The 20,753-nt window shown below is 35.8% G+C and overlaps 1 protein-coding gene across 10 annotated transcripts in view; it reads right to left on the bottom strand.

The window, feature by feature from the left end:
- Window positions 1-20,753, bottom strand: part of Wdr62 (WD repeat domain 62) — a 66,220-nt gene that overhangs the window by 13,517 nt on the left and 31,950 nt on the right. For 2 of the 10 annotated variants that reach the window (XM_070211514.1, XM_017154235.3), the window contains exon 1: window positions 5,401-6,196. The exons of 7 other annotated variants lie outside the window; for them this stretch is intronic. In XM_070211514.1, coding sequence (XP_070067615.1) covers window positions 5,401-5,466 — 66 coding nt within the window. In that variant the 5' untranslated portion in view covers window positions 5,467-6,196. Of the gene's footprint in view, window positions 1-5,400; window positions 6,197-20,753 lie in introns of those variants that run through there. One more of the 10 variants, XM_017154240.3, reaches the window with a different exon arrangement.

Below are 20,753 nucleotides of genomic sequence, written 5' to 3'. Positions count from 1 at the left end.
TTGCCTAAAATAACAACCAAGCGAAGTTAACGTGCTGTGTGAATTGTTAACGCACACAATTCGCACATTTATCATGTTGTTTACATTTGAACCCAGCCTTATACGATTTACATAAACATAAACAACAGAAATTGCCTCAGCATGTTAACATGATTTTCCAATGTTTTTTATTACGTTTTCCATCAATAGTTTATTAACAAAATTTGCTAACTTTAATATTTCCCCACAAGGGGCGAAAGCTGGTTTCAAATTTCGTAGTTAAAAAAAAAAAACCAATCAAATTTGTTTATATTTTATATTTATTTTCAGGTGTTTAAAATAATTTAGAATACTTTATTGTTACCTAAAGAACTGTAATGATTTCATTCATTAAAACCCAACAATTGCGGGTCTTTGTTTTTCGATTTGCCTTATTGTATTTAAAAGCCGCTTTGTTACGCCTCGCCAGAGCTTCACCTTGATCTTGCCCAAGCTACTTATTAGTTATTAAAAAAAAGCCATAACAAAAACTAAAACAATTACGGGGCGTATAACTCAGAACACAACAGGTTGGGTATTTTAAGCTATGGCAAAAAAAATAGCAAATAGCAAAGTGAAAAGGAAGTGCAAGTCAACACTACCGCATTGGAATCGAATATTAAAAAAAAAAAACGATATATGGTATTCTGGACAGACGTAAATCAGAACCCAACAGTGGGCGATCCATACGACGACTGTGTCAACTTTGGCATGCTGAGAGCATCCAAAAGATGTTAGATTATATTTCTGCGTCGCAAATGCGAATCGCAAACTCGGATTCCGATACAAAGTCAACGAATATATTCCGGCTGAGATCATCTCGAAGTGTCAGAGAAACAGAAACAAAACCAAGTAGCTTCAAGCTCCGAGCGTTTGTTTACTACGAGAATTACTTTATTGGCTTGTTTCACTTAAGCGAATATCAAGCCACACCAACGCAGCCTTTAAAATCTATATTTTAATGCATAAGGTCGATCTAGGGAACCGGTTTTCAGGTCTCTCACTCGTTCCTCTCCCGCATATTTGCATTTTTAATGACACTGATATGCCGTGAAATTGTAAACAAATTTTCTGAGCATGACTAAAATATAACAACAATAAAAAAATGCTAGCCATGACTGTAAAATGATAATCACAGCCTCCCCCAAAAAACATGACCAACTGGCATCGATTTCGTTTAAGTGAAAAATAAAGAGAGAGATATCGAAGTAGTCAAGCAATTACGGGGCGTATGCGCAACCAAATCCGTGAGCTTTGAATTCAACTGCTGTTTTTAATTCGTTTTCAAATGATAATTAGGCAAATCACAAGCAGAGGAAAAAATTAATGGGCTTTTTATAATTTCAAGAGGTTTATTTGTTTGGAAATGATTGTCGGTTTTGAGGGATTTAAATATGTGTTTAAAGAATTGGAAAAAGTTATATTTATTTATATATATAGTTTAGTTGTTAAATTTTTCATTTCTTTAAATTCTTTGATTTCAAACCAAAAATTTTGTACATAAATTCACGTGGAGTTTCTCTTATTTTCATTTATTTATTTTCATTATTTTTAAAACATATTTTTTCTACCACAAACAGTTGCTGCCGCCCGTCGAAAGGTATTTTAAATTCCATTTATTTTACACATTTAATTCTTTTTTTTTGACCAAACGGAAGTCAACACAGGCCATTCATCAAAGCTTAATTTGGGTGCTGCCAAATACAAAAGAGCCCACAAAAAACTAAGCCAAACAAAGCGAAATTCTTTTGTAACATATTTGGTGTAGAGTAGCGAAATTTATGTCTATCGGAATAGAACTCAAATTTCCATTTTGTGTGACAGATGCGGCAGTTAAATGATAATTAATTATTATTTAACGAGTGACGAGATCTTGGCCATGACCAGTCGGTAAAATTGGCCAAGAGGCCCGGGGCAAATCACTTTTCGGTCAAGTGGCTTTTTGGCTTTTGGCCCAATGCCCGCGGTTTGTTAATGAAGTGCCTGACTTTACTGCTTATTGTTTTGTCCAAGTTCAATGCACGCAGCTGTTGGCTGCATTTGTTGGCCAAATTCTAAACCCAACCCACATGGTCTGAAGCATTTCGGATTTCTGCCCACAATTCGAGCGAAAAAGGCCACAAATAAACTGAAGCATTTCCAGCGGACAGGTGTCAAACCAACCAATCACGCAATGAAAATGTTTACCAAGAGAGCTGAAAATATGCAAATTTAAAACCTTCTTCGGTGAGAAGAACTTAACATGACTGAAAATCGAGGAAATTAGTTTTCAGCTCCATTTCTCCATTACTTTATTAATATTTATACTTGAACATTGAACATGTTCATAAATAATTATATTTAATCCAATCAAGACTCTCTGTGTTAAACATGGCATGCCGCAAATTATTAGTTTGGTTACACTCCAGCAGCCAAATCCCCACTAGCGCCTCAAACAAAAGCCAGGCTTAATTGCCTACTAGCTAAATCAATAAAATAAATAAACATAACAGGAAAAGATTTTCATTAAGAATATCTTGCATAATTTAGGCGTGAATTATTAAAAGGCTGATAAGTCAGCGACTTTTGAGTGTTTGGCATTATCCCATGAATATTAATTCTTGGCATAAATATATGCAAAATCTGTGCTGCAATCTATTTTTTGTTCTCTTTGACAAACAGAATTTCTGGTTTGTGTGTGCTTTATGCTTTTTTGTTACTTATTTTCGTTTGCCCTACCACGTTTCGTGCATTTCCAATTGGCTTTCATCGGCTTACTCGCCAAACGAACATGGCCCTCATAACAAAGCTAAGAAATAAAAACGAGTGCACTGGAAAAAACGTAAAATCAATATAAGTTACAATGAAAATCGTTTAAGAAACCTTTTTAGATTTTTTTTTATTTTTAAGCGGGTTAAAAAATGTGAATTGTGAATTTTCAATTATTTTAACTTTAACTATATATTTTTTTCTGTGTACAAAGAGCAATACATAGTATGCATTACATACAAATGGCAGCTAAATATACCTTCGGATACATTTGTGACCACAAGGCGCTTACGTGAACAAAATGTTTATGACTATGAAAACAAGCCAAAAATCCAAGCCGAGCCAAGAGATTTTCGATAGAACAAAATCGAATTAAGTCAGAATTTTTCTGTTTGCAAATACAATAGGACTGGTATTTTCTATTGAGATTCCTCCTTTGAGTTTTAGAAGCTGCCGACATTAGCTAATTGCCTATAATTACCCTGGGGCCTCAAAACGCGGCAGCTCGAAGCTCAACTAGAATATACAGCTGTGAAAAAAATAATAGCACCACTTACCCAAAAAAAATTTAACTAGTCATCCTACTCACATTTTTTAACTTTTTTAACTTTTCAAAACGGGTTTTAAATAGTAAGACTAAACATAATTTGAATATGAAAAAAAATGTTAGCTTTATAAAAGGTTTCTGGACTTATTTAAGAAAATCTATGCAAAACTGGAAAAACGTACGAAAAAAATAATAGCACCACTTCTCTAAAAATAGAATAAAAGGTAGAAAAATGACAAATGGGTAACTTAATCTTTAGTTGGCGGTAGCTAACAAGTAAATCTAAGTTTAAAGTGTAAATATCTTTTGCGATTTTTGGATATAATGACTTACTATCGATTAAACAAGTCAGGACCCTAACTATAAAGGAATTGGGGCCCAAAAGTCATGATATATTTTCAAATTTTGTTCGGAAATGATTTAAGACGTTTTAGATTAACTGTATAAACTGTCTTTAAAAAAAAAACTCGACGATTTTTGGTTGTGTTATGGTCAAGCGAGTACACAAGTCACTGTATATTGCTGACTGAGTACTTTCGAACTCTTTCTTTGCTATCCTGACCGTGATCCTGGCCGGATTTTATTGGTCAAAGATTCATTTAAGAAGTATTTTGTATTCAGTTTAAGCTACGAATTACTACAGTATTACTATTTACATCATAGGATAATTTATGAACGATGTATTCATCCGTATTGATCTTACTTCAAGAAGGAAAAACAAGCCTATGTTAATACTAGCTCCATGCTCAATAAATGGATGTTTTGGTACCATGTTTTTGGTCAATTTGGGTGTTTAGAAGACACATGACTTATAAAAAGCATTTCTTCTTACCCAATTTAACTTTGCCTTCACACATTCTCATAAGTTTGCGGGCATTCATTTGTAAGTTTTTTTTGACGAGCCCTATGCCCTGGTAAATGTGTTTCCCATTTCGGATAGGATTTTTTTTTAAGTGCATGTTTTATAAATTTGTTTATTGAATCATTATCCAACTATTAAAATATTCGCTATTATTTTAAGCACGTGTTTTAGTTTAGCTTTGGCCCTGATAAGATTCTTTGTGCTTTGTGATATAACATTTTGGAAGGAAAAATGGGCCAGGACTCGGTTTTTCTGTGTTATTCTTCAAAGTTTATGCCATTCTTAATGAAGGTGATCCAAAACCTATCCAATCCAACCGGTTTTCATGACCGTTTTCCATCCAAAATGTTTTTTTTTTAATATTTTTCTTTTCCGACTTGGAAAATTTTCCACATGTCCTTGTATTGCCAAATGGTAATCAATTTCATGTCTGGATATCAGGAAAAGTTAGTTTTAGTCAAATCTCATAGAATATATCCTTTATACACAAGAATATTAGCGCATCGTAACGTTTTATTTAAAGAAAACGGAAGTGGTGCTATTATTTTTTTCGGCCTTTTTTTTGACTTTTTTTCTTAAAATCTGAAAAAATTATATGTAGACAATATTTTCGATATCCGTATCAATTTTTTCAAATAGGTGGAATACTAATCAAGATAATAAAAAACACTTCTTATATAAAAATCCCCGCTTTCCACATATTTCTTTAATATTAAGAACCTGTGACGAAGTGGTGCTATTATTTTTTTCGCAACTGTATGTAGAAACATTTATGCCGGGGCAAAAACCACAAAAATCCATTACAAGTGCGGAGACAAAAGTTTTGTAGCGAAATGAATCATGCGGTATAGAGTTCGAGATCCGAGAGTGGGTAGAAATCTCAGTCATGGATATAGTATGTCCAAACCAAACCAAACCATTTCCAAACGGATGTTGTGCTCTTGGCCAATAAGTATGCAAAGGGGGAAAAAGCAAACGCAAGTGAAAAGCCAGCGAGAACTTGCTTTCTAACCGAGTAGAGGAGTAGTCGAATGAAAGTTGAAATGGAACCGATTTCGTTCCGTTCCTGAAAGTGGACGACCTTTAAAGGGGCGTAGAAAGGGGTTCAACACCCCCTTTTTTTATAAAATCCTATCTAAAGCATGTTTTTTCAAAAGTATGCTACACAACATTTGTAGTAAAAACCCCCCTTAAATAAATCCTGGTTACGTTACTGGACCTTTACCTCGTAGGCTGCCACATCCTCCTTGCCGTAAATGGCAGTCGGCGATGAGTTTCGGGGGGCGAACATTGCTCAATCTCTTCGAAGGTCCTCGCGGGCACACAACACAACATTCCTCGGTGAGTATTCACTTATTTAGTTAATTGCAAATCTGGCTTCTTCGTTATCTTTTGTTTTTATGGCACATTTGAGACAGACGCCCACCAAAAACTATATAAAAAAAAATGAGCTTAAGGCTATAAATTCGTAATTGTTTTTTGGTTTTTGGGGGCGTTGTGGTTTCGTTTTTCGTATAATTAATAATACACTTTAAATAATACTTTTTACAGTTTCAGTTTTTCTTTCTCGTTGCTTTTTCGGCTATTTTTGATGACTAGTCTTTATAGCATTTGTCTTGTGTTGCTTCGCTTTATGTTTCTGCGACTTTGTCAAGGTCGTCTTGGGTGTTCTCTTTGTATCCGTTCGGTTCGGTTCGTTGTATCTTTCAGTGCTGCGGTATCTATTTATCTTTTGTTTTTTGTTTTACCACCGAAACTAAGCACTAATTATTTTTTCCCTTATTTTCTTATTTTTTGCAAATGTTCATAAAATATTCGTTGCACGTTTTTCGCTCGCTTGCCTGCTAATTTCTTTTTACAACAATTAAAGCGTCGCCTTATAATTATTCAAAAAATCGCTTGTCGTTTGTGGTTGTTGCGATTTGTTTTCAACTATTTTGTTGTTGTTATTATCGTTAACTTTTTTGTGTCAGCCGTTGTCGCGTATCGGTTTTTAGCGCGGCTCAAATGAAACTGGCGAGATTTCAACGATTTCAGCACGACGTCGCCGATATCGAGAGTTGAGCCAACCAGAGAGCTTGAGATATGGCCAGAGATACAATATAGAGAAAAATACAAATAAAATGAGAGAAAAACGCTCGTTTGAGACCTGTCCGATTGAGTTTTTGAGCGGCACGCACACCTATCTGTTAGATACTCAGAGTCTTCAGTCTTCAAGCTCGAAAATTTGCATATTTCACGATGAAACAGACAAAACACGTTTCTGGCCTCAAGTCCAAAATAGCAATCGGTGTTCTAACACGCGAAACAAACTGTTCAGACTGCTTGAGATCGACTGCAATCGACTTTGTGCGGGAGGGCCAAGAAATGGGGGTTAAAATAGTTTTAAAACACGCTAAAACAATTAATCAATTGCCGCTAGTTTTGGCACCCACGATTGCTTTAATTATTTAATAATCTGCATAATACACAGTGGAAAGTTATGGCATCTACATGTTATCCATATAGTCTGTCTGCACTGCCCACCGATTGCAATAAATTCTCGGAATTACGATTACGGAATTGGTGGGCGTTGTGATGTTGTTCCCTCCAAAAGCCGTAAAACGAAATTAGGCAAATCAACAGCAGGGCAGTAGCTGAAAACTACAATGAGAGAGTGTATCGGGGGTCAGCCAAGTGGAACACATTTACCACTGCCATGCAGATAGTTAGATACGGATGCAGATGGCCACAGATAGAGATATGTCTGTACATATAGGGATAGAGATAGATGGCCTGTTGGGGCTGCTTCTATGGTCAAGATTCAGTCTCTGTGGCAATTGCTAAATAAAGCCATAGAATTGTGCACTGACTATTTGCAGAAAATATGGTAATTGCCGTTTATGACTTATGGGCTTAATTGACAGTGGTTCATTGTGTATTTTTGACATGATGTGGGAGTGTGGGCTAAACTAAATATTTAGTAAGACAATTTAAATTTCTTTCTAATTTAAAATAATAAAGAAAAAATTAAATTAACTTAAATAAAAATTCAGACATTTTATATTTTTATACCCAATACTCGTAAAAAAAATTAGGCAATTAACCAATCGAAATGTAAAAGAAGTTAGGAGGAAAATTTCCGATAGGTGGCGACACTTTCAAGCGACTGTTTGATTTTGCTGCTTCTATCTCCATTTATCTTAAACTCAATCAGATAAGGAAAAGCAAAAATACCATCTCAGAAAATAAAAAATCTAGTTTTTTGAAGTCCAACAATTTTTAACTGATTTATAGCTTTTCTCTCCCCATAAACATCCAATTTTTATCCCCACACACTGATCATCACACATCTGTGTCGCCACACATAAACTGCTCACTTTGAATACTTTTGATTCAAGTGCAATCATAAGCTTAGCTATTGCACAAAGGCCAATCAAAAAGGTAGCTACCTTTCCATAAACAACTCACCAAAACACACACAAACAGTCGACGAGACGAGAGAGAAAAGAAAATCAATTTGCATAACACAAATCAAGTGAAATAATCAGGCATCGGTGGAGAGAAATGAGGAGACAGAGGCTGAAAAACCAAACCGATGCCCAAACAAAATCCAGACTCGAAACGCACTGCACCACCGACAGATTGACAAACAAACAAAGCACACTTGAAAAAAAAATGCACAGTTGACAGACACCTTTAGTTTTCCCCCGCCCCTTTTTTTGTATACGTATATTTTTCCCTGTGATCCGAAATTGTGCAGCCAATTTCTTTATCTTGTGCCATGGCCAAGTCGCAGTTCGTCGCTAGTTTATGGGGGAAAGTTACAAGCGACTTTGCTCTGACAGATGCTAGGCAGATAGATATGGACGGGGGATATGGGGGTTTCCCGGGGGAATCGGGGGTTCGGCTATCGGGGTATCTGTGGGTCCGTCCGCCTGCATGCGCCGCATATTCAAATGAATGCAGACTGCTCATTGTTGCTGCTGTTGCTGTTTGGTAGCCGTTTGTTGATACACAGCGCGAAAAAAAATATTAAATCAGAAAAAAGTAATTCACATTTTTGTGAAGGATTTTTAATTTATCTTTCAGCATTTAAAAAAAAAATCTAAATAAATAAAATATCTTTAGTTCTGTAAAAAAAAATTGCTTACTTGTACATACATTTTAATAGTAATAGATTTTTAATATTATGAAAGTAAAATATTTTTAATAATTTAGCTTAACCTCTTAAGACACTTCACAACAATATGTTTTAATAATTTTTTGGGCTGACAAAAAAATTTACCATATAATTTTCTCGCCGTTTACCTTTTGGTGCTTGCTGCTGTGCCACTTGGCTGCCTTTTTTCCTTTGATTTGCGCCGTGAAAAATCGTTGGACTGCACTGGAATTACAAACTATCCATCCACAGTCTGTCTGCGGAGAGCTATTTATCGCCTTTGCAATCCCAATCCCACCTTCTTGCAATTTGTAATTAAAATACCTTTTGGCTCATTGTCATTTTTGGACTGTACAATTGTACAATTTTCAAATAGTTTTTGTAATGCAAATTGCCAATCGAATTACTTTTGTTCGGACTTGACCAATGCTGGAAATGAAGCCTTTGTTCGTTTTGATTTGTGTGGGCAACTATAATCAATAATTATTATGATTTATTTGCATTGTTCTGGGCGTCGCGACGCAGATTAGATCGACGTTCTTTGTGGGTTTAAAACAAGGCAGTTTGCCAAGTGGGGAGTCTCTTTGGAGGATTGGAAATGAGTTAGGACCGAGATAATAAAGAATAATTACATAATTGGTCCGATGGTTAAGATTATATCGATCGAGAATGGTTTAATTAAGAGTAATGGATTTTAATTACGTTTTATAATCAGGATTACTTGGTTCTTATTTCGTAAGCAAATCTAGAAATCCCATTTTCACTAATCACTCAGAAGTGACTTGAGAAAATCCATCGATCGACTTGAAAACCACTCAACATTTCAATCCCAGCTGTCGATCCGTTCAATCAGCGCTCCAATAAACCCACTCAATCGATTCTGGTGTGGCGCATGCTCACTTTGTCAATCTGTCAATATCTCAACGGCTCGAATTAAAAAAGCTCGCGATGAGGTAAGCTTAGAGATCTCAAACAAATCTCGGCTATCTGACGGCCCCATTGAAACGTTGCCGACAATTTTGATTAATTGCACAGATTTGCAGCTTTAGCTGCAATCCAAAGTGTTACAACAACAGGTTGGCCATCAATCGATGCTCCGCAATTAATTCGAAATCAATAAACCCATAAATCCTAATCACATGGGGTGTTGGACAAAAACATTGACGAGAAATGGTAAAACATAAAATATGAAACATAATTCAATAATAAAGCGTTGCAATTTACTCCGCGCGCCACTTGAACTACGTGACAAGCGTGATGGCTCTTGGCGCTTTTGCGCTGGAAAAGTCTGGGAAAATTTGGCCATAAATTTTGGCAAGGCGGAAAAGCGGCCAGAAAAAAAAACAAAAAAAAAAACAGTGCATGGAAAGTAGGAAGAAAATATTTAAGGGGCCAGGTTACTCTCGGGTGTCAAAGTTGATGAAAGATGCTGCCAGCTGAACGGGCTCTTAACTTTAAAGGAGGAGTGTCTGAAGTTTCAATCTGGAGACTGCATCTTCAACGGCTTTAGTTGATTTGAAAGTTTAATCAAGCATTAGTGTTAGTTAAAAGGCTCTTTCCTGTGCTTTTATTGCCTATTTTTTATTTTTTTTTCAAGAGTTGTTGGTGGCACGTAGTGCACTTTGTAATGGCCGCGCAATTTGTCTAATGATTGCTATTTGTGCAAGTAATTTGTGAGTGCAGATCAAAGAGAGAGGAATAGAGTTGAAAGTCTTTTTATTCCGGTCGATTATAAGTGTTAATTATATGGCCAAACTTCCGAGCAGCCGCTTAAAACGCTTTCGATGTAAGCTTTCTTTAATTGACACACAAATCTGTGATTTGAATGGCTAAGTGAACGTTGCTGACGTAAATTGAAGACGATGGAATGGTAATGTGTGGGTTTTAGTGGGTAATTACTGTGGGAATAAAGAGGAAAGCGCTTGAAAATCAAGAAATAATTAACTAGTTTAAACACTTTAAATAAATAAATATATTTATAAAAACTAATTATAGAGAGGTTTGTAACTTATTTTTCCAAATATTTTTTTAATTGGATTTATTTTGACTATATATATTTAACTTTCCCAATCAGCATCTCAATTTCCAACAACGCCCATAATGACCCTTTCAAAGTATCAATCCCAATCACATCTTAACCCTCATTATCTCACTTCATTTGCGGTCGTTTCTGTTGCCTTTTGCATATCAATTTACCAGCCAAAAGACTTAACCCATTACAAACTGATGGCCACATTCAAGATATTGATTACATAATGCCCATAAAGCCAAAACCGACAGAAAAAAAATATCAATTTCGTGTGGTCACAAAATGCATTTTAAGATTTAATTATATAGAGAGTGAAACATTTATATATTCCACTTTGTTCGTGCTGTGCTTCATTTTTATGTACTGCTAAATGCTGCAGAGGAGTTGTGGTCGCTGTTGTGAAAAAAACCACTTGAAAAAAATGCGTTTCAAATTGAAACGAGGAGAAACGCCCACAGACTGAAAAGATACAGATACATGCAATTCCATATGTTTTACAAAAAATACTCGGGAGCTGCAGCAGTTGCAACGCACTTAACCAAATTGCTACAATTTGACAAATAAAATGGAAAAAAAAAACTGAAAACTGAAAAACTGAGTACACCCAAGCCAAAAGTGTTGGCTCTAATAACAAGTGTCAGTCTGTCAGCTGCCAGCCCCCAAAATCTGCCCACAGTTTGTCTTTTCTGTTTTTTTTACTTAAATGCATTCTTTTTTTCTGCATAATTCTGTTGGGGTGATAAATTTTAAGTACTTAATTTTGTGGTATTAAAATGGTTTTATGACATTATTTATAATTTGATTAAAAGTCGGCAAAAGCATTGAAGAGATTGATATATCATTTCCGGCATTTCATAAATTTAAAAATCAGCTAGATGCCGAAGTCTGCCCACATACATTTTTTTTGCACTATAAGAGGTTTGTATAACTACTTTAGAGGTAAGTTGCTCTTAATAAAATCTTTAAAAAAATTATATTTAACCCTTGTGAATAATTTAATTTTACTAAATTAATTATTTTAAAGTTTAAATTTATTTTATTTTAAAAGAGCATTTCCAAATTCGACTTCAGGATTTTTTCCATCGAGTGTATAAAACATTTTTTGCTTGATCAAAACTAAATCTATGCGAATCGTTTTAACACTTCTAGACATTAATACGCCTCAGCTCGGTTTAGTTGCTTCTCTGCTTCCATATCTGAATCTCTTACAAAAAGCCATAAAATTAAGAAACGAGTCTAAATTGTAGTTCAAAACAGATAGCTAACTAAATTATGGCCAAGTGTAATTTAGCGTTTTTTGTATGTCGCGATTTTTTGCGTGCTTGTTTAGGTTTTTTTTTTTAAGTTTGTGTTTCTCATTTCCTGAGCTCATTAAACAACTGTATAATTCACACCCAGACAGATCGCGTCTTAGTTTTTTAAATATTATTATTAACTTGCATAACATTTGTGAATTTATGAATATAAATCGAAATTGCACAGGAAGTTATTAAAAATAATGAATCTTACTTAAAATTGAGTGGAGAAAAACAATTTTAGATTTTTCTAACAAAGGAGGTCAAGCAGCTACCAACAAATAAATTAAACTATTAAATCATTAAGATCTGTTGACAATTTCTATTGGTATATAAATGTTATGATATCATAGCTGATAAAGGTATTTGTACGACGCGCTATATGCGGCAGAACTTAAAAGGAGGGGTTATTAAATGGAGGAACAGTTTTTATTACGGGGATTTCTATTAAATTAAGCTTGTAATTTATTTGTTTTTTTTTTTTTTTTTTATTTTTTTTATTTTTAGAAAGCTTACTTAAGTGTTTGGTAATAGATCCCAAAAGTATACATTGTTTTCAAGCATATAGCTGAACTAGAAATTGCACATTTAATTAACTGAAAGCCCAGACTTTATGTAAATAAATTTCAAAAATCTATTTCGCTGATTGCAAGGGAATTCCTATAAAACAACTATCTCAACTTCAAAGTCAAATACTCAAAGACCACACACATTGGGGATCAACAAACAAAGAACTTTTAAGCTATGCAAATTTCGGAAGACAAAGAAAGAATAATATAGACGCTATCTAAAACCACAGCCCATGTCTTACAATTTGATTACTCATCTGGGTCAAAAGAGATGGCCAAGAAAGAGCCAGTGCGGGGATTAAGTTACCAATTCTTCAATGAGCCGTAAACAACAAGATTTAGCAACCTCAATTTGCAATTTACATGTGCCGCTGCAGCTCTCTTTTTGCCTCGATTTTTTATCTGCATTTGAGTGGGCGTTCCGATAAATAAAGCCAACAAATTGTTATGGTTGTTTCTGATTATTTTTACAGCATGTTAAGCAGTATCCAAGTTTTATTTTTTTGGGTCGGACATGACTACCAGGCAAATGCAATTTGGCAGCTCAGCAAGGTGAGAAAACTCCGGCGTCTGTGGAGAAAATCAATTATCTCCACTTGATTTTCCTTCGCTAATAAAAATGTCATGTTCAGCCCGCAAGTTAACCCGAAATAAATAATAGAAAATAATTTTGATTTATGATCGAACTCAGCGCGCTGAACATTCAACAAAACGGTTAATAGAAAGCTCAGATTCAACTCGAGAAATGTTTTATTTATGACTTCTGCGGCACGCAATTGAACCAAAAGCCAAGAGAGAAATAAAAAAAATTTCGGTTAAGGAACTGACATCATCTGCTGAGACAGCAGAAAAAAAGCTTTTGCGTCTTAGAACTAAACAAATCTCATTAGAAATGCATTTGCAAAGCCGAAAACAAAACCTGAATCACAAAAGTCAAGCTAAATGGAGTTTCAACTAATTCCTGACACGAACTTCGCTCCAATTAATAAATCAACCTGTTGTCTAAACAGAAATACGAAGAAGGAAGGCATATAAATTATAGCAAATGAACTAAAGAGTAACTTTCCCCATTCAAAGTGTGGGCGTCAAAGGCAAATGGCTTCATAAAAGATAAACAGCCTATTATCGCCGTCAAAATGCAAATGAATCCAACATCTTATCTCTTCACTTAACCTTTTGCCCGCCTGAGAAAGTCAATCTGTCAAAAAACGAAACGAGCCCAAAGTGGGCGGCCGAAAATTGTTTTTCTTATAAATATCGTTGAGCTCAGACTGTCTGTCTGGATTTTCGGTAGCTTCGTAAGATACATTATCTGTATCTGAGAACAAAAACATTTAGGAGTGGCCCATACATCAATCAATTTGCTAATCATGTGGGTTGTAGGTATATAAAAAAAAGAAAGAAGACAAAAAAGCTGGAGAACAAAGCAGAAAGAAATAAATAAAAGGTGTTGAAATCAAAGTCCAAAATTTTTGGTAGGTTGTTTTTAAATTAAATGAAGTAAGAGTTAAAGCTAAAAAAAAATATTCTCGGTATTCTACGTGTTTTCCCTTCAAATAATTAATATTATCGAATCGATATATCGAAAATATGGATAATTTTTTCAGCTCTAGTGCTTGAAAATATTTTTCCACATTTTCTCTTGGTGAATTTCAACTATTTAAAGTTTATGGTTAAAACGTAAACACACTTATCTCACCATATTTATGCGAAGCATTTAAACACACATTTGCACACACATTTGTTTAGGCAAATTTGACAACTTTTTTGCCACTCGCCGGCCAGACAACATTCTCGCATTTCGAACTTCAAAAGTTTTTCGCCGATTGACTGCCACAAATCAAGTTTAAGTACAGCAAACAAAACTATGTAGAATAATAAAAACAAAAAGAGCCACAACAAATGCTGTCAGTGGGCTGAAACAAATGTAATTGCGCGTGTCGAAATGTGGAACAAAAAAAAAAGAAAAGCAAAAAAACATATATAGATACTCTGTCAGTCAGCCAGCCTACAACTTTTAGATTCTAAACTCTTGATAAATTTATTTGTCTACGGGCGACAAAACAATTGAATGTTTTTTTTGCCGGCCGGCTTCAGGGGAATTTAAAATGCACAACGCAACGAAATAAAACGAGAATAAATGCTGGCTGCATTTTAAAATTACTCAGACAGGCAGAAAGAGAGGGCAAGTGCCAAGTGTTAACTACGTTTTCATGGTGCGGTTAACGTTCAACGATCGCGACTAGAGGAAAAACTGGGAAAATGCCAAGACGTGCCAAAAACCAGACCCTACCCACCGCCCTTTCCCCATTTTCCCGCGATTGCATAAAACTTTTCCGGAGAAAGAGGGAATAGACTGAAGTCAAGTGAAGTTTTCAATCTGTCGGGATTGAGCAAGAAATGCGGTTACAAAATATTTCAGCCATCAATTTGGCGGCTTTAACAAAGTGTGTGGAGTGCGGAGGGTTTACATCTTAACGCTAGTAAAACTGTCAGGCTGACAAGTGGCCATCAAGTAGGAGGAGTTGAGTGGGGACTGTAAAAAGATTGTAAGAGCCGGTGATTGATTGTGGAAAAACTTTGGGTTAACTTATCGCTGAGCTGGGATAAAGCAAAATGGGAGAAATGCCTTATATTTATTAAGCTCATTAGCCCCATTACTCTTATTATAATTCGATCAAAAATAAATATATAGTTTGCTTAAAGCATTTACAAAAAATTCATTTTTCTTATCAAATTTTTCTTCTCTTCGTCTTTAACATTATCTTCCAAATTATTCTACAAATCCTGCGAATAAAATCTCCCACCTAATCAACCCGCATTACGTATACCACCCGTGATCCCCTTTTATACATTTTTGCAAGCCATTTTAAAAATAAATGTTTAAGTCATCTCGGGGCCAGGCAAAGTTCTTGCCTCATATCTCAACTTCGTGGCTTATCGTAAATAATAAAAAATCTCGATTTCATTCCGACCTGCACTCGGGGACCAGTCGGGTTATTTAAATTCAGCTGCGAGCCAAAAATAAACAAATGACGATAAGCATAAGAAATCACGCTCCGGTCTGATATAGTTAGTGGTATATATAGTATAAAGAATAATTCTGTTTGGTTAGGCAATGGGCAGGGAAAAAAACTAGTCACGTTTTTCCGGTGCTCAATGCCAAAGTGCAAATTATGCAAATCTAAGATCACAAAATGGGGGTGGAGATGTGGGGGCAATGCTTATAAAGGGTGCCAAGAGTTGGCTGCAAAAAAATAAGGTATGCCAAAGAATACAATTTATAATCGATGGAGGGATTGATGGCTAGTTGAGCAATAGGTAAGTGAGGTTAAAAGAGGTAAATAATGGTTGCCAGGATTTTAAAAAGTAATAAATAAAATATTTTTAAAGTTATAAAATTGCGAAAATATCAGCAATTTTTACCGTTTTTTTTTTTAGTTTTTCCCTGCTTGAGATGAGTTTTTCTACGCTTGGTTGCCCTAAATCAGACCCAACTACCTACTACTTGCACCCGTATAAATAAATATAAATGAAACAGATTTTGATACACCATATAGTTCTTGTTTTTGGCTCAGTTCATTGACACTTACTCGAAAAACTTGTTATAATTTCATGGGTTCCGCACTTCAGAACCCCCATATATCTAACCTCTCTTCCCAGTCCGACTGTCTGTCATTTGCGGGCTCTAACTGTTTTGCATTGTTTTATGGTCAGCCTGACTTTTTGTTCACACATGGGAAACAAAGCCATCAAATAAAACAGCCAACAAAAAGCAGAAAAAAGCAACTGAACACGAGAAGTGCTGCAACAGTTTCCATTTAATGAAAGGTGTGGAACCACAGTGGAATTACGGGTACAGTGGGTCACCCATGTGGGTTAGAAGTTGCACCACAGAAGCGCCTGAATGGCTAAACACCGTTGGCTTATTTAATGTCACAGTTACACGATCTTTTCTCGTTGATTTGGTAATGCAATAAAGAAATGTGCGTTAATTTTTTCACGTTTCCACAAAACGACGAAAAAAACGGGAACAAAAGCCTCTGGAACTTTATGTGTGCTCTACATAATGCCCTTGTAATTAGCCTCTGGGCGATTTGTCAGTCCCACCACTTTTGTCACGTTCTCTGGGCTTTAAGTTGTGTTCAAGATGGTGATGATGATGTTGTTGAAGTTGCTGTCTTTTGGGCCTCGGAGCATGAAATTGCCGGGCGTAAAACTATCGTGAGTTCTTTGACAGCCACAAAAGATATATGCGAAGTGGGTGTCAATTGGCAGCTAAGTTGTCTGGAAAGGTTTCTATAAAATATGTAAATTTCCTATCAATATCACGCACAAGTTGCAGAAGCAGTTGTCAATGCTTGATATGGATACATATACCTATTCGAAGAAATTCCTGCGAAGGAATGACAGCTGCTGTAATTGATATGGAAATGCTAAATTATTGTAGGTATGATAAATTGCATAAAAATTAACAGTGATAAGAAAAAATTGCTTTGAATTTCTATGATTATTCTATATTTCTCTTGGTATCCATTTATAAACTCTAACACGTTAGCACAACATTTATTAAACTTCATTAACCCTACTTAATCCATTATTAGATAATTCATGAATAAATCCCAACCCATTTACCACAATCCAATCTCACTTCCAGCACCACAGGTCCATTCCTTATTTATGCCACCTTCTTTTCACGTACTTAAAGCGGAAACTTCAGCCTTGAAACGCTCCACCCCCTGCAGATATACAAACATACAGACAGACAGACCGGCAAGTAAGTGCATCGGTAATTGGGCTTAATAGTCGGGCTAATAAGTAAAAGATGGCACGCCCTACGGCCCCTTGAAAAACAATGAGCAACAGAGCAAAACCTAACTAAACCCGAACTGAACTCGACTCAACTGAACTGAACTAAGCCCAACCCAAAATAAAAACTACATGAAAAAACTGAAATTGAAACGAACGCTGCGAGCTGGCCGAAAACATTAATCATGCAAATGGCCCAAACACTTTTTCTCTCGCTTTTGGAAATTACAATCCAGAAAATGCGCCACTATGGGTGACTGCTCCCACAAAAAGGTGGATATATATTGGGGAGGAGGGACGACGGAAAAGCGGAAAAGCGAGAAAAAAGGGAAAACAGTCTTTGAGGCGTTCGGCCAAGCGGCCAAGCGTTTTCCACATGGCCGCACAGAAAATTAGCAAACGAGATCAGTCCAAGAAAAGCTATAATATACATATAGCTATCGGCTTGCAGATATTTTCAATACGAGAAGCCCGAATGCAAAATGCATCGGGGAAAAGCTAGAGATAGAGCGCTTAAAACCGGCGACCGGGGAAAAGTCGAAAGTAAAAGGAAAGACGAAAGGCGACTTTCCCAATACGGCAGCAAAAGGCTACTCTAGACTGGTCTGCTTTCCGCTTTTCCTTCACCGATTTTTCCCTGACTTTGCGTGGGTGTGTCGTCGCAGTCGTCGTCGTCGGCGGATCTAAAAGCGCACTCGGGATTAGCATATATTAGCGCCACAGGCAAGTCGGGTGTACTAAGCCATTCAGAGAGAGAGAGAGAGAAACCCCAAAGAGATCGGACCAAAAAAGGGAAAATGGCAAATAATCTAGTCTCGCACGAAACGAATAGGTTGTACTCTAATTGATTAGTTTATTGATTCAAAATTTCAGAATTTTTAAACAAAATGCAATATGATAATAAGTTATGGAAATTTTTATGGTGTAAAATAAAAATAATTATCCTAAGTATTTAATTGCTGGTAATTTCTTTATAATAATAATAATAAAACTAATCTCGGTTTATAAAACCCATTAAATGCATTTTATTAACCTTGGATTTGCATATAATTTTTTTCGTAAAGGTTGGTTAGTTAAAAAAATAATGTCTATATTTCAAAAATTGCTTATAAATTTTTACAAAAAAAAAAATTTTTTACTATTTCAATTTTTTAACAACCTTTATTCCCAAAAACCCTTAAATATTTAAGAGTAACCCGAGAAGGGCTAATGCATTGCCACTTTTGGTCAAAGTCCAAGTTTGAGGTGGCTTGTGGGTGGTGTTTTAAGCCTGGTGGTTTTAGCCTGGCCAGTGAGTGAGTGGTTTCTTTCTGCTGCCTTTAAAGTTGATTTCATTGTTCGCTTAGCAACGGCTGATAGACTTAAGTCGGGGTGAAGCCCAAAAAGCTGGGGCATAAATTAAGACTCGGATATTGTTTCAATAGTTGACTTTGTCTAATCTTGAAGTCTGCAATCTGGAGATCAGAAGCGGTACAGGGGCCAAAAGCAAAAGGGGCGGGAGCGGTCGCTTTGACTTTCAATATTCGTCGTGTTTTGTCGCATGCCCAAAAGCCTTTCAATTAAACGAGCCGCACGTTTTTTTTCTGGGGGAAAAAATGCATTTTAACGCCAAAGTTCGACAGCGACAAAAAAAAAACTAAACAGCAACAGCTATAAAGCACTGCAAAGTTGAACATTTATATAAATTGGAAGTACAGTGGGCTAGTTTATATTACAAAGGCAAAAAATAAAAACAATTTAAAACTTGTAGTGTTAAAAATTAGAACTAAAAATAAAAAATATAAATATTTTACAAATATTTGTGTTGATACTCAATATTATTATATATTCTTATTTTATAAATAACCTTTTTTCTTTACTTCTTTAATCCAAATTATCAGTTTAAAATTATAAAGATCAATGCTTTAATAAAAGAACTTTCATTCATAAGATTTAGGCCTCCATTAAGATGGCATCTTTCATTTAATTGCGAGTCTCCACTGTATGTGGTAAGCATATTTTGTTACATTTTGAGGCCAACATGGGTTGGGGCACAGACAGCCAAACTGAACCGATCCAAACTGGCTGCTGTTTTGTTTTTCTGGGCCTGACTCATGATGCATATGCCGCATATTGATACAGTTTTCTGTTATTTTTCAGCACCACAAAAAGTCGAGAAAAAGAAATGATATAAATGATGTATGACGTTGGGTAGGGCTGAGACTGGACTGGAAGTGGAAAATGCTGTAGTCATGGCACAAAGACCCCGTCTATTTAACGCCATTGAACTGGACACAGCTTTTCCTCAGAATTTCCCCCGATTGCAACGTCAAGTGAAAAGCGGAAAAGACGCTTGAGATTAAAACGGCTACGATTTAAATGTATAAATCAGTTTTAATTAATCACTTTATGGCATTCAATTCCTTCTGGCCAACGAAAGTGGAAAGCGGACGCGAAAGGAAAAGATAAAAAGTCAAGGCCTTAAGTGCAACCGCTTCCTTTCACAAAGTTGCCAAAAAAAAGGTGGTGGAAACCCGCTGTGGAAAATGGAAAAACCGAAATGGCAATACTGGCCGTAACCTGCCACTCAGCAACACGATTTGAGTTAATTAAAATGCAACTCTTTTAACGCCTACACTCACTTTTTTACATCATTATATCACACATTCACCTACGGAAAACCCAATATTAGCTAAAGATCCTCTGCGTTATCAATAGCACACTTGCGCCGTGATAAGTACCACCCACAATTGCAAACATTAAGCGATCATTTGCTAAAATAATTACATGATGTCAGCCACAAATCACAGACCGCGCTCAAAGGTCTTTGGGAGATAAGTATATATCGGGGGGAATATAAGAACAAGCTTATGGATAGTTAATTGAATGATTACTATGTCTTGGCATGAAAATTTGGGGAAGGTGAATGGAGGGAATATAAGACGCAGAAAAAAATATTTGTTTCTTTTTTTTAAACACTTTTAAGGTATTTTATTTTGATATAAGCGATAATTAATATGCAAATTCCCGTTACTCAGCTAAATGAGTGTGAGAGAGATGGAGATATGCAAGCAGTCGCTTTAGGTGGCGCCATCTAGCGGAAAATACATAATGCTCATAACTTTTCAATGAGTGGTCCGATTTAAAAAAATTTTTCTTCATTTTGCCAAGTACTTTTAGACTTATCAAAATTGCATTTACACTTTTAAAAAAGTAACGTTTTTGAAAAATATCCCAATAAAAAGTGTTAAAATTAAGTGATCTTCGTTAAAGCCAGTTTTCCCACCCTGACATATTAATCAATCGAGATGTAAACTCCGCTAATTGTGAACCACTTAGCCGGTTTTAGCCAGGTTAACACACTCATAAAAATAATTTTCTACATTTTAGAAAATCGCCCTAAAAAAATTTTCGCCCTTGAACTGAGAAAAATTTTCTATTTTCACGACAAATTTGCCATAAATTCAAGGCAGGTGACCATAAAAAAATATATTTAGGGTTAATTTTTCTATTTTTCTAATATTTAGGGCGATTTTTTTCGATTCGCTTCGTTTTGACCTTTTCTAAATCCAACGGCGAATTGCCCTAATTTTTTTTCTAAAATTTGTCTAAATACAAGGGCGATTCGCCTTAAAAATCGCTCCAAAAGTGTGAAATTCGGTAGCCCAGCGGTCTAATCACTTGCGCTTTTAACTTTGCTATATGGGGACTAAGGTCGTGGGGTTGTGGGTTCGAACCCTGTGTGATTCAATTTGA

Source organism: Drosophila takahashii, chromosome 2L (genome assembly GCF_030179915.1).
Source record: "Drosophila takahashii strain IR98-3 E-12201 chromosome 2L, DtakHiC1v2, whole genome shotgun sequence".
Lineage (NCBI taxonomy): Eukaryota > Metazoa > Arthropoda > Insecta > Diptera > Drosophilidae > Drosophila > Drosophila takahashii.
This window is presented reverse-complemented; position numbering and strand designations above follow the sequence as displayed.